At 33.6% G+C, this 15,421-nt stretch overlaps 2 protein-coding genes across 2 annotated transcripts in view; both read right to left on the bottom strand.

Moving 5' to 3' along the window:
- LOC102740164 (A disintegrin and metallopeptidase domain 3-like) overlaps positions 1-15,421 on the bottom strand; it is a 425,273-nt gene that overhangs the window by 242,229 nt on the left and 167,623 nt on the right. The gene's annotated exons all lie outside the window — the stretch shown is intronic.
- The window catches only part of ADAM2 (ADAM metallopeptidase domain 2), an 84,867-nt gene continuing 71,765 nt past the window's right edge, over positions 2,320-15,421 (bottom strand). The window contains exons 12-16 of the mRNA XM_081812864.1: positions 8,300-8,377; positions 7,942-8,071; positions 6,338-6,349; positions 3,889-4,048; positions 2,320-2,353 (exon numbers count right to left, since the gene is read on the bottom strand). Of these exons, the coding sequence (XP_081668990.1) occupies positions 2,320-2,353; positions 3,889-4,048; positions 6,338-6,349; positions 7,942-8,071; positions 8,300-8,377 (414 nt within the window). The remainder of the gene's footprint in view (positions 2,354-3,888; positions 4,049-6,337; positions 6,350-7,941; positions 8,072-8,299; positions 8,378-15,421) is intronic.

Raw genomic sequence — 15,421 nt, 5'->3', positions numbered from 1 at the left:
CTAGAACTAATGATGTAATGTATGGGGATTAACATAAGAATAAAAAAAAAAGATTCTAAAAAAAAAAAAAAAAAAAAGAAAGTAGTTGCAAATACCAGCTACAGCAATATGACCAGTTACAAAAATGAGGACTGTAATGTCATGAGTATTTCCTCATTTTGTTATAAATACATTTGTGTGTATATATACATATCTTGAGCAAGTAGCTTTCTTTCCTCTCTTATTCCCTGAATTTATATCAGTATTTTAAGTATTACTGATTTTACATCATAGTATTTAAGTTAAAGGATATCAGGAGAAGAGTAAACATCACTTAAGGATTTTATTTCCTTTTCTGGGGAAGGGATTAATGCATTTTTGTTTGTATGCAGGATACTTATAACACATTAAACAGAGTTATGACATTTATTTGAAGAATAAGTGTATGAGTGCAAGTTGAGCAGGGATAGATTGTGATGGTTAATTTTATATGTCAACTTATGGATCACCAGAAATCTGATAAATCATTATTTCTCATTGTGTCTGTGTGTCTCTGGAAGAGATTAGTATTTTAATCAGAAGATTGAGTGAAGAAGATTTACCCTCACCAATGGGAGTAGGCATTATCCATCTGTTGAGGACCTAAATAGATTAAAAAAAAAAAGGTGGAGAAAAGATGTATCTGCTCTCTACTTGAGCTAAGACATCTAACTTCTCCTGCCCTTGGACACCCATTGGAACTCCTGGTTCTCAGATTTTGAACTTAAACCTTAACTCACACCATTGGCTTTCCAAGCCTCGGGGCTTTAGATCCATACTAAATTACACCACCAGCTTTCCTGGCTCTCCAGCTTCCACATGGCAGATCATGAGACTTCTTGGCCCCCATAAACATGTGAGCCAATTCCCATAACAAATCTTCTCATTTATCTATCACCTATCATCTCTCTCTCTATCATCTAATTATCAATCATTGATATCCTATTGGTTCTGTTTCTCTGGAGAACCCTGACTAATGCATTTGTATTATTTTTATATTATATTTATATAATATAATTTTCATATTATATTTATATTATATTCTTTTAAGAATAACCCTTTGTGGGCACCTGGGTGGCTCGGTTGGTTAACCATCTGCCTTCAGCTCAGGTCATGGTCCCATGGTCCTGGAATCAAGTCTGTCAGCCTCCCTGCTGCAGGGAGCCTTCTCCCTCTCCTTCTGCCCCTCACCCCTGCTCATGAGCTCTCTCTCTCAAATAAATAAAATCTTTAAAAAAAAAATAACCCTTTGCATTATGATATATTTTTATCTCTATGAATGCTTTGTGTTAAAGTCTATCAAGCTTTCTTTCATATAAAGTTTTTGTACAAAGTTCCATAGCATATATCTTTCCATCCTTTACCTTGAACCTTTACATAACTGAGTTGTGTCTTTTGTGGGCAGCATATAATTGAGAATTTTTTCCAAATCTTAGGATCATTGTTTTTTGATTGGTAACAGACCTGACTATAACATAACTACATGGCATTGCAATTTAAAATATAACAGTGAGCTTTAATCATGGTATTATATTTATTATATTATAAAATTTCTTTATCTCATGCCTACTGATAACAGAGTTAGTGCATACTAACAATTAGTATTAGATAACTTTACAAATAAGAAATATGTAATATAAAAACTCATAAGCATGTATTTCCTACAAATAATTCATCTGTGGAATTTTATATATAAATATAAATGTATATTATATTTATGTTATATTAGAAATCTTCTATCTTTTCTTGTCTATCATAATCATAATATGCAGGTTTTGAATCCCAGACAATCAGGCATTGCATGTAGTTTTTTTTGTTTTTGTTTTGTTTTTTCCATTTTTCCTGTCCATCGAAGATAATTACTCTGGAAGAATAAATAAAAGGGGAAAAAGTTACCTGTTTGACCAATCAAATTAAAAATGGCAAATTCAACAAATAGCATGAGGTTACTCTAATTATAAGAGTTCTATCACATAATTTATTTTTAACCAACTTCTGAACAAACAAATGCTAAAGGATTAAACATTATTAGAAAAAATTTAAAAGATTACACTGTAGAGAAGTTTTTAAATGGCAAATTGAAAAGTCATTTATAGTTTACTGTGCCTATGATCTAGTTTGCAATATTGAAAAATATTTTCCAACTCAATTTTATTATATGCAGCTATATGACTACCATCATTAATAAATATATTATTTATATTTATCTAATACATTAAATTTTTGCTATTTCCCTGTCTCTCCCTTTCATCCTTAAACTATTTTATACTCACTGTGATATGATGGATTCTGTTTTCCTGGCTACTCTTTAGGTTCACTCTCACTTTCAAGTTGCCTATATGTTTCAAAATAAATATAATCACTTAAAATTATATTTTCTTTGTTCTACAAAACTCTGTATACACTATCAATATTGAAACAGCTTTGACTTCCTATTTAGGATCTGAGACCAGCCACTACTTGAGAATATCTTGCCGCTGAGAACACCTCTCAACTAGTAATCAAGACTAACATGAGAAAAAACACAGTAATATGTTTACCTAAAAATGATCTCATAATTTTCATATTCATAACATTAGCTAAATAGATTTAACCTTTCTTGTGATTCATCTTCTGCCATATTTATATTAATTTTACTAGCTTTTTCCCTCAAAGATATTTGATATCAGTTTTTCCACAATAAAGTCATCCAACATACGAGTATTCCTTTAATGTTGAATTATGTTAACTATTTCACACACTCATATTATTTCAGCAATTTTACATAAACTTTTCAAAACATTTCTATGAAATGTATTCCCTCTTAACTGATATTATGTTATCAACTTTAAATATTTTAATAAAATTTATGTTAAATAAAATGAATAGCACAGATATAAAATTCAAAAGCAGAAATTATTTTATAGCAATTTCCTTGAAAAAAAGTAAACCAATTTTAATATTATTTTTATTTTTGAAGCATATTTTCAGATGCTTCTAAGGTTTTTTTGTTTGGTTTTTGTTTTTTATTTTTTAAAGATTTATTTTTTTTTTTGACAGAGAGAGACACAGCGAGAGAGGGAACAGAAGTGGCGGGCAGTGGGAGAGGGAGAAGCAGGCTTCTTGTTTTTGTTTTTGTTTTTTTAAAGATTTTATTTATTTATTTGACAGAGAGAGACACAGCCAGAGAGGGAACACAAGTTGGGGGAGTGGGAGAGGGAGAAGCAGGCTTCGCCTGAGCAGAGAGCCCTATGCGGGGCTTGATCCCAGGAGGCTGGGATCATAACCTGAGCTGAAGGCAGACGCTTAATGACTGAGCGACCCAGGTGCCCCAATGCTTCTAAGGTTTTTTAATGAAAAACTATTTTTTTTATTTTTTTCTGAAGATTAGTTTGACTATAATCTATATTTGTCAGTCTATTATTTATTGACTTTTAATCTTCTCTACCTCTAGTTGCTTAAGTTATTTAACTGCCTAAAAGAATATTTTTTAGATTTCTCTGCTTTCTTTTAATAAAATAATATTCAAAAAATACTTTGAAATATATAAATATTAAAGAATAAAGTAATAATGTTTATACATATTTAATAATTAAGATAAAAAAATAAAAGGAGGTAGATAAACATTAACTAGAAATCATTTCCACTTAATTTTACCCCAACAGAGTTCAGGTTGTTATAAGATTAAAATTGCTGACTTTTGAAAAAATTCTGTTTGTTATACATTATACATTATACTAATTATTAATATATTAAGTATTATATTTTAATATAAATATAAATTTTAATTCTGAATTATTAGTTACATCATGATAGTGTTATTTATTAATAAGTCATATATATGCCAACAAATTATAAAAGTAATGAATCTTAAATATGAAATCAATATACTCATCGCTTGTATACTCCTCAGTTCTCCATTTTTTTCTTTGGAAATAAACTTTCACCAGTGTGATAATCAGTACACAGAGAATAATAATAAAAGGAATGAGTAAGAAAAATGGCCATCTTGTAGGTTTGGAATGGTAAACATTCTCAATGTAGCTTCTTTCTAAGAGAGAAAACATCAATGATTTAAAAGCAATTACCAGGAATATAATAAAGACATTTCTACATTTTAATATGACTATTAGCATAAAAATTTTTAACTCTTTTATAATTTTATAATTCACGTTTTTAAATGAAGTAGATAAGTTACAGCATAAGTGCCCTCCAAAATATTTCTAACTTCCATAATAGTCCTTTGCTTTGTTATTGAGGACCTTTTATTTCATAGTTTCTTTTCAGGACAGTTTGATAATATAGATGAAAAGAAAGTGTGACCCCTGTAAAGAACAATTTTTCTCAATACCCTATTTTTAGTAAGAAATACTGTACATGTTGTAAAATTTTCATGAGGTCCAAAGTACCTTTCATTGATTGCATTGATATGTATTTTCATGTCTTATCTAAGAAATTATTGTTTATTCCAAGGTCATGTGGAAGTTGCTTCTTTCAAGAAGATATATAGTTTTAATTTATATGTTCAGATTTACGATTTACTTCATATAAACTGTTAAGTAAGTTGAGATTTTAAGGGTCATTTGATTTTATTTGGGTATTCAATTGTTATGGTACAATGTTTTGAACTGATTTTCCTCCTTCATCGAAATATCTGTATTTTTCTTGAAAAATTGATTAGCCATATAACAATGGGTATATTTACCAGTGCCACACTGTCTTCATTAATGTAACTATATGCTAAATCTATAATATAGTAAATTCAATATAAGGCAAGTGGGCTAAGACGTCCTTCTTTGTTGTTCTTTTTCAGGTTTTTTTTTTTGGGGGGGCTATTCTGAGCACTTTTACAAATATTTTAGAATCAAGTTGTTAATATATAAAAAGTTACATGCTTTTATGATTGGGTTTTTTAATCTATAAATTTTGTTACAATTGACATCTTAGCAATAATAAACCTTCTAATAGGTAATTATGGCATATTTCTCCACTTATTTTTGTTTAACATCTGTTTGCATTTCTGTTTTAGTTTCAGTGTAAAAGTATTAGACATACTTTGTTAAATTTTTTCCTAAAATTTATATTTTAATAGTATTGTAAATGGTACTAATTTTAAGTTGATTTCCTTTTACTGCTGCTATTATATAGCAATATTACTGACTTTTGTTTTTGTTTTTTTGTTTCAAGTTTTTACTTAAAGTTTAGTTAGTTAACATAGAGTGTAATAGTGGTTTCAGGAGTAGAATTTTGTGATTCATCAATTACATATAATACCCAGTGCTCAACACAAGTGCCATCCTAATACCCATCACCCATTTAGACCATCCCCCATGCACCTTCCCTCCAGCAAACCCTCAGTTTTTGCTCTATAGTTAAGAATCTCTTAAGAAAAAAAAAAAAGAGTCTCTTAGGGTTTGCCTTCTTCAATTTTTCCCCCTTCCCCTATGTTCATCTGTTTTGTTTCTTAAATTCAACATATGAGTAAATCATATGGTATTTGTCTTTCTCTAATTTATTTCACTTAGTATTACACACTCTAGCTCCATCCTCCATCCACATCATTGCAAATGACAAGATTTCATCCTTTTTTATGGCTGAGTAATATTTCGTTATATCTATATCATCTATCTATCTATATCTATCCTTTTCCAAAAGGAATAGTCATTTTTTACAACTGAATAGCTTTATCAGCCTTGCTTCTTGCCCATACATAATTGGGACTCAAATAGCTTATGTACTATCTTGATTACTTTTAGTTGAGTTGATACAATTCCTTTAAAATGTGTGGGTTTATTGTGTGTCAAATAAAAAATACACCCCATTAATCAAAGACCATGTCCACAAATCATTTTGAGATAAGCCTTTTTCTATACTGGACCTTGGTGAGGCTGCTATGGGATAACTGATTTAAGATTCTTCATAGCCTTATTGTTTGAAAGATTTTAGAAGCATTCTACTACAACACTTAGAAGACCTTTTGCATAGATTAAGATGTATAAAATGCATCATACTTTTCTGAGGTTTTTTTTAAAAAAAAGGGTCTTACAGTCACATGCTTGATTTAATTTTTAACTGAGGTCAAATTTTATTGTTCAATACCTCAAATTTAGTTTTTAACCATTTTTTACAATAAGAATGTTTTGCTGGAAGAGAGTCTAGGGATAAGAATGTTTTATTTTCAAACTAAATAAAAATGAAACCCCAAAACCCCCAAATCCTGTCTTTTGTATTTGATCTACATTTTACTTGAGAACTGAAATATTTTTCATTAATTATTTCTGTCTTCTCACGTTTTATCATAGGTTACTTAAATCACCTACTGGAAATCTTTACAATCTACCTGGAAATCTTGCTGACCAGAACCAACAATTCTATTTTCCACATTACCACCGGCAGCAGTGATGACAAACAATTTACCACTTCATAATAAATGTCCTTATTTCTCCAACTTCTAATAACATGTTTTTAAGCTGTCTTTGGATTGCTCACCAACAGTATTCTCAAGACAATTTCAACAATATACTAAAAGCCTTCAACAATTTCTTAGAGGTCTTTCTACCTTCTGTGCACCATTCAGTTCCAAAGCTAATGCCACATCTTAGATTCTTTTTATATAAATATACCATCTGATTACTAAGTTGTTTTCTATTATATACATATATATATATATATATAATAGAATACACACAAAAATGTTTTCATATATATATATATGAGAGAGAGAGAGAGATGTAAGATGTGCAGGAAACTTCTCCCAAATGTAGTAATTTATATTTTTAAGATTTTATTTATTTATTTGTCAGAGAGAGAGAACACAAGCAGGGGGAGTGGCAGGCAGAGGGAGAAGTAGGCAGAGGGAGAAGCAGGCTCCCACTGAGCAAGGAACCCTATGCGGACTTGATCATGACCTGAGCCAAAGGCAGACTGAGCTACTTAGGCATCCCCAAATATAGTAATTTAAAACAATCATTTAATTTTGTTCATTTTGTGTGTCATGAATTTGGGAATTTGTATTTTGTGTCTCAGTGTATTCAAATTTCAAATAAGGAAGACGATTTTCAACAGAATGAGTGTTGCTATAATAGGAGTTGCAAGAATTAGTATTCTAAGACTCAGTCAGAATCTCACTTCTATACATTTTATTGATCAGTTACATCACTAAGGTCAACTTGAAATGATATGTGTGTGCTCAAAATCTGCTTTAGTTATCATAAATTTAGGTTTTTATATAAAGTCTGGCCCTAAGCATCATTGGATATGCTGGATTACTCTAAAACCCATCACTCTTTGGACAAAAAATTGTAGGAAGCTACTTTGGACTTCTAGTTATATTTGGCCAATAGGAATAATTGGATAACATTTGGAGGGTCAGAATAATGAAATATTCATTGTATTTATCCCCTTGCCTCTGCAGCATCTCCCATAGTGGCTGCATATGCTCTATGCCTCCACCTCATGCTGGTCAGTACCTCTCCCTATGATTTAGATCCTGTTATGTAGCCCTGACCATACAGGTCAGGTCATGAAGGTGCCTCAGATTCTGGTTCTAGTAATACCACCTCTTTTCATTGTCCTTCTAGACCTAAGAAGTGGTAGTGGATTCCTGTGTTGCCTCAAGATTCTCTGATTGGCTTTCAACTCTGCCATTATGTGTTAGCTGATGCCTTATATTGAATTCCTTCTGTGTGAAAGACTAAAGTGATTTCTATTTTACTGCCTGGACCTTTACTGATATATCTTATTTATAATATATATTACATATATTATATTACTCTCTACAGTAAAACATAAACTAGCTTTATATGTCTTATTATTTGATGCCCATACATAATCTAAATATAGATTGATAACAAATAAATAAGAGGTTATTTATTTTATTAAATTTAATAAATTAAAATATTGTTTTAGTTATGTTTTTGATTTGCTATTAATACTTACCAGAACTGGCTAAGCCAGCTACAGGTGGAAAATTGCCACTGTCAATACTCCCACCAATCCATGCATCATCACTAGTTCGGCAATTAGGAGGTAAATATGAGGGGTTACAATGACAGTTCTTTTTATTATTGCATATCTGAAACCAGGAGAAATATCACCTTATGAGATAGGTAGCTATAATTATTTGTGTTCCAGTAGAATTTTAAAATAATACTTAGGTCAAATAAGGCAAATCTTCTTATGTGTTTTATGAGTATATAAATGTGTGTGTGTGTGTGTATGTGTGTGTGTGTGTTGTTATGTGCTTGCTTTGTAGGATTATTCTCAGTGATTTCTATCCTCACATCATATTACTGGTACTTACACCCTGTTCATTGCATTTTCTTGGAGTACAATCATAATTCAAGTATGCAGCATCTACACATTCTTTATTCCTGCAAACCTAAAATGAAAGTAAGCCAAAATAAATTAACTGAAATAACATCTGTATTTTACATTTCACTAAAAGAATTCTATATTATTCTGACATAAGAGATATCCATTTAGCAATAAGTGTTAATACACTAAGTGGTTAATTTATAGTGTTACTATGTTTCCAGCACTAGATGTGACTCTGATTATCTGATGGTAAAGAAAACAACAAAAGTATCTTCCCTTCTTATACTGGGATAAAAGGTACAGACATGAAATAAATAAAAGTGAAGATAAACATGTCACAAATACTATAATAAAGTTTAATGAAAGAATAAAGTACAGGGAATTTATCTGATATGTGAGAACAGTTTTAACCTTCTTATCAAGTCTGGATGTTGAACAGGACTTAGTCAAGAATAGAAATGAGGGGTGCCTAAGTAGCACAGTTGGTTAAGTGTCTGACTCTTGGTTTCAGCTCAGGTTTGGTCTCAAGGTTGTGATATCAAGCCCTGCATCAGGATTCATGCTCAGTGTGGAGTCTGCTTGAATTTCTCTCCCTCTGCCCCTCCCCCTAAAATAAACAAATAAGTAAATAAATCCTTAAAAAAGAATGGAAATGAAAGAAAAAGTACTTATAGGAAAAGAAATAATATTTAAAGTGACTCTACACTGGAAGATAGTATAGAAATTTGAGAAATATTGACAGCAGCATAGCTGCTACCCAGAGAAGAACAATTCAATCATTAATTCACTAATTGACTCCTATAATGTGCCTGCCCTGAAAACACACCAGTGAACTAAAAAAAATCTCATATTGTCATATTGCAATGAAAGATATAGAAATACACAAGTAAAAAGGCCAGATGTGATGTGATAAAAATTGTTATGGCAGAATTGTGTGGGGCCCTACACTCTTAAGCAGAAAGTCAGCCTACAACTTACAAGCAATTGGTTGTATTTAGAGATTTTATTGGAAGATGGAAAATTGATAAAAGTAGGTTTTAGAAAAGAGGATTGAAAGGGCAAGAGAATTTGTACAGACGAATTAAGATACCATTATAGTAGTAGAGGAAAATGATAACCATAGAGTGAAACTGAGTGGCTGCAGTGTAAGGAAGATCCATGGTTGTATTTGAAATATAGTTTAGAAGTTTAATCCACTGAATTATAATTATGGATTTTATTATGGAGGATGAAAAAAAAAAACAGATCAATGACACCAAGGTTTCTGGCTTATCTAACACTTGGTGGTGGTACAACCAAATGAGGTAAGGAAAGTTAAGCAGAAAGCTCAAAGTATAGAAATTATTTTTTGAAACTTCTTTCCACTTCTTTCAACTATGCTTCATATTTTTTTAAAAAAATTAAAAATTTACTGCCCTCATGGAAAAGCTCTGAGTGACATGGTAAACCAAAGAACATGTAATTGGATATATTGTTTTTATAAAAATGTTTTCTAAATAATATTGTCAATATTTCTTTGGGATTATTTCCTCTTAAAAATATATGATCATCAAATACTATTTTTTAAGATTTTATTTATTTGTTTGTTTTAGAGAGAGAGAGAGCAGGGGAAAGGGCAGAGAGGGAGAGAGAGGGACAAGACTCTACACTCAGTGTAGAGCCCAAGATGGGGCCAATCTCATGATTCTGAAATCATGACCTGAGCTGAAACCAAGAGTCAGATGCTTAACTGACTGAGCCACTGAGGCGCTCCCATAATATACTAATTGTTAAAGCCAGAGAATGAGTCTGCTCAAATAGGTTTTGCTAAACATTACTATATATGGAAAAATATATCATTAAAGGTGTTTGATAACTTTGGCAACCCATACCTCTGTTTAAGACTAAGAAGGAAATATACTGATGATAAATACATGGCCAGGTTATTCTGAGGGGTTGTGGTAATGGCATAAAAGTTCTAGCTCTAGATATAGACTAGTGTTGCTATAGTTAGAAATATATGTGTTCTGTTAAAATGATGCCTTAACATCTAGCTAGCACTTGACAGAGAAGTTAAATATATAATTTGCAGAACTGTTGTCCAGAAGAAGATGAACTTAACTCTCAGAGCCATTAAATAAATTCTATGAACCAGAGAGAAAAAAGTTGAGAAGAGATTGTTGGTATTATGAGTATTCTGTTTGTGCAATGGATTTTGTTTTCTCTTGCTTGAACATGATTATTTCAGTTGTGCAATGCAGAAAGGCTAGGGGAAAACACTATCAAAAGTGGGAAGCTAGCTACAAAACTACGGAAGTTATTTATCACCATATAATAACAATATAAAGAAAACAATGGTTCTTCATCAAAGTCTTTGAAACATATCTTTAAAAATTTGGCTGGAGATAAGAAAAATGATGCAGCTTCCTATTCCTTTCACTATGGTAGAATTAGATTCTGTAGAAGTCTTCTTGTATAGAGAAATTAAAATAAGGAATAAAATGAATTATGTACACATATTCTTTAAAAAGAACACATGGCTGTACCAGAGACAAAGTAAAAATTATTTTTAGGTTCACAGAATATGAGACAATGTGATTCCACAAAACTAACCAAAAATTAAAGCCAGTATTCCTTCACTGGCCATCAGTGACCAAACACATAGGCTTTAAATGATCATGTTTACCCTACACCAGAGACAGAATGACAAGAAGATTTTACCAAATACTGAAAAAATAATCTGGAGAGTGGCATCAATAAAATGGTGCACTAAGAAGTCCCAAGCTCTTGTTCTCCATTGGAGATATTTTGAAGAAGAAGAAGGAGGAGGAGGAGGAGAAGAAGAAGAAGAACTAGAAGAAGAGCTAGAAGAAAGAAAGAAAGAAAGAAGAAAGAAAGAAAGAAAGAAAGAAAGAAAGAGAAAAAGAAAACCTGGCTAAAATAACCAATTGGAACTCTAGAAAGTCAATGGTCTACAGCAACCAAGAAAATGCCCAATCAAGAAATGGCCACATTCAAAATGGTAGAAAAATGTGTGGCATTTTTTATCAAATTTGCCCCACTCCTTCCCCGGCATAGCACAGTCTTTGTCTGGAGAAGGAAACTACAGAGTTCACAGTTCCCTTGAACTGAAGGGAGCAGAAGAAATCTTATTTTCAATATTATTATTTGCCTGGGAGCTGCCTGAAGGACTGGTCTCTGTTTCACCTAACTTGAATCTCATATAGGGAGAAGAAATGAACACTGCTCAGGAAAGCTTCAAGGAGTTGCAGACAGACACCTGGGGCAAAAGATTATGGGTAAAGACATACAATAGCCATCTAAAGCCCCAGGGAGAGGCTGGCATGAGACTATTTGGAAAAATAAGACATTTGAAAGCATCCATGTATGTGAGAAATCAAGAAAGCCACAGGGAGACCCAGGAAAGATGCATAATCACAAAAGTTCTGAGAACACAAGCCTTCTTTCTCCTCAGGGTGACCCCAAGGCTCAGAGCACACCCAACTGCCGCAGCACAGAGCCAGTCTGCAAACACTAGAAGTGTCTGTTTTTTCAAATGTCCAGTTTCAACAAAAAATCAAAAGGTAGAAAAAGAAACAGGAAAACATGCCCCATTCCAAGGAAGAAAATGAAGTGATAGAATGTTATTTTTAAATAACCATATTACAGGGGTCCCTGGGTGGCTGAATTGGTTAAGCATCTGACTCTTGATTTAGGCTCAGGTCATAATTTCAGGGTTGTGAGATTAAGGCCTACATCGGGCTCCACATTCAGAGTGGAGCTTGCTTAAAATTCTCTCTCTCTCTCCCTCTCCTTCTGCCCTTCCCCACCACTTGCACTCTCTCTCTCTCTAAAAAAAAAAAATAAAATAACCATGCTAAATATGCTGAAAAGCTAAATAAAAACTTGGATTAAGAATGAAAGAAAATCAGAAAAATTATATATGAACAAAAAGAGAATATTAACAGAGATAGCAATTATAAATAGCAACCCAAAAATTATATGCTGAAACATATAACAACTAAATTTAAAAATTCACTATATGGGTTCAAAAACAAATTTTGGTTTACAGAAGAAAGAATCAGTGATTTGAAGATAGGGCATTTTAAATTTTGGAATCTTAGATGCAGAAAGAAAAAAAGGACAAAGAAAAATGAACAAAGCCAAAGGGACTTATGAAATACCATCAGGCAAATCAAAATACATATTATGGGAGATCATGAAGTAGTTGAGGAAAAAAAGGGGGGGCAGGGAGATTATTTGAAGAAATGATGGCTGAAAATGCTCCATGTTTGAAGAATAACATGGATCTACAAATCTTAGGAGACCAATGAATTCCAATAAGACAAATGCAAACAGACTCACACCAAAACACATTACAATCAAACTCAAATGACAATGAAAAAAGAGAATTTTAAAAACAGCAAATGAAAAATGAATCACCATGTACAAGGGATCCTTAACAAGAATACAGCAGATTCTTCAGTAAAAACCTTTGAGGCCAGAAGGTAGTGTGCTGATATGTTGGAATTACTAAATGGAAAAAAAAAAAAAAAGCCCTGACTACTGAGAATTCTATATCCAACAAAACTGTCCTGAATTTGATGGGGAAATTAATACATTTTCAGATTAAAAAGGAACAAATTTTTAAAAATTGAGGAAATTTAATACCATTAAGACCTAGCTGACAAAAAAATACTAAAGGGAATCCTTCAGGATAAATAAAAGGTTGCTAGTCTGTAACTAGAGTTTATATAGAGAAATAAAGATCTCTGGTAAAGTTAAATAAATGGTGAAAGTATAAAGATTTGTATTATTGTAATTTTCACTTATAACTCAATTTTGAAAATTTCTGTGAGATTTAAAAGATAAATGCACAAAATTAAATAATTATAAATCTATGTTAATAGATACACACTATATACAATGTAATTTTTGACATCAAAAACAAGTGTGGAAGGCAGAGCTGTACAAGAGTGGAGGTTTGTGTGTACTTGAAGTTAATTTGGTGTCAATTCAAATTAGATTGTTATAAGTTTAGGAAGTTACATATAATCCCATGGTAACCACAAAGAAAATATCTATAGAATACACACAAAAGAAAATGAGAAGAGAATCAAAATGTGTCACTACAAAGGGCACCTGGGTGGCTCAGTTGTTAAGCATCTGCCTTCGGCTCAGGTCATGATCCCAGAGTCCTGGGATCGAGTCCTGCATCGGGCTCCCTGCTCGGCAAGAAGCCTGCTTCTCCCTCTCCCATTCCCCCTGCTTGTGTTCCTGCTCTCGCTATCTCTCTGTCAAATAAATAAATAAAATCTTTAAAAAAAAAAATGTGTCACTAAAAAACATGAACTAAACAAAACTGAAAGTGGTAATGGGGAAATGAGGTACAAAAAAGCTACAGGAAATAAAATAAAAAAATAATAAGATGGCAAAAGTAAGTCCTTCTCTATCAGTAATTACATTAATGTTAATGGATTAAATTTCCCAATCAAATACCATGGATTGGCAGAATGGATAACATTGCTCAACCATATGCTAAAAGAGACTCTCTCTGCAAGAAACTCACTTGATAGCCAATGACACAAATATGTTGATATTGAAAGGATGGAAAAATACATTCCATGTAAATAGTAACAAAAGGGAATGGAAATGGCTGTAATAATATCAGACAAAATAGATCTTAAATCAACTACCATTACAAGAAAAATAAAAGTATATTCTAGATTAATAAGTGATCCATTTACCAGAAAACATACAAATTATAAACATGTATGTACCAAACATCAAAGCTCCAAAATATATGACACGAACAGACAGAATTGCTGGGAGATATAGACAGGTTCTACAATAATAGCCTTCAATACCCCACCTTTGAAAATAATGGGACAGAAGATCAATAAGAAAATAGAGGATTTAAACAACACTATATACCAATTAGACCTAATAGACATATATAGAATGGTGCCTGACAACAGCAAAATACACATTTGTCTCAACTGCATATGGACATTGCATATATTAGTCCACATTTTAGTCACAAAAAATTCTTAATAAATTTAGAAATTTGAAATCATAAAAAGTATGTTTTCTGATTAAAGTGAAACTACAAATTAAAGCAGAAGGAACACTGGAAAATTGACAAATATGTGGAAATTATCACATATTAAATAAAAAATTGGTCAACAGGTGGCCATCGGCAAGATGGCGGAGGAGTAGGAGACCTGGATTTCATCTCCTCTCAGGAATTCAGCTGGATAGGGATCAAACCATTCTGAACACCTACAAACCCAACAGGAGATCAAAGAAAGGAATAGCAACAACTCTCTGAACAGAAAAGTGACCACTTTCTGGAAGGTAGGACGTGCGGAGAAGTGAATTCGAGGCGATATTCGGGAGGATAGATGGCGGGGGAGGGGCCTCCATTGGCCACTTCTGGCAAGTGATAGAGCCGTGGAGCACAAAATCGGAACTTATAAAAGTCTGCTCCGCTGAGGGACGTCACTCTGGTGGCTAAGCAGGGGGTGGAACCCTGCGGGACAGTGTGGTCTCAGGACCCTCGGGGTCACAGAAAGACTGGGGGTGCCTGAGTGTGGCAGAGATCCCAGGTAACAGAGCAGGGAAGCTGGCTGCAGAGATGGAGACCAGGCGCGGGCTCTCAGCTCAGGGTTGCCATATACTGTGATCCGCGGCACAGTCGGGCCACTGCTCCTCCAGCAGGGACCCAACAGGTGGCAGATCCGGGGAGACTCACCTTCCTCCCCCTTCCTCCCCCGGGAGGAGCCGCTCGGGAGTGCACCGCAGGGATCTGCTGGGTTTGGAGACTCCACCTGGGGTTGGGTGCCAGAGATAGAAACACTCGGTCACAGGCCAGGTGAGCACGGAGTGCAGCCGGAGACCGGGGAGACGGGAGTGACTGACGGCTTTTCTCTGGGGGTTCACTGAGGAGCAGGGCCCCAAGTTCTTGGCTCCTCCGGGGCAGAGATTGGGAGGACGCCATTTTCACTCTCTGCCTCCAAAGCTGTACGGAAAGCTCGCAGGGAACAAAAGCTCCGGAGAGCAACCCGAGCAGATTACTTAGCCCGGACCGGCAAGGGCAGGGCAATTCCGCCTCCGGCAAAGACATTTG

The sequence above is a fragment of the Leptonychotes weddellii genome, chromosome 2 (genome assembly GCF_054177405.1).
Source record: "Leptonychotes weddellii isolate Sample4059 chromosome 2, ASM5417740v2, whole genome shotgun sequence".
NCBI classification, from domain to species: domain Eukaryota; kingdom Metazoa; phylum Chordata; class Mammalia; order Carnivora; family Phocidae; genus Leptonychotes; species Leptonychotes weddellii.
The sequence above is the reverse complement of the archived record's forward strand: the minus strand, read 5'-3'. Positions and strand labels throughout refer to the sequence as shown.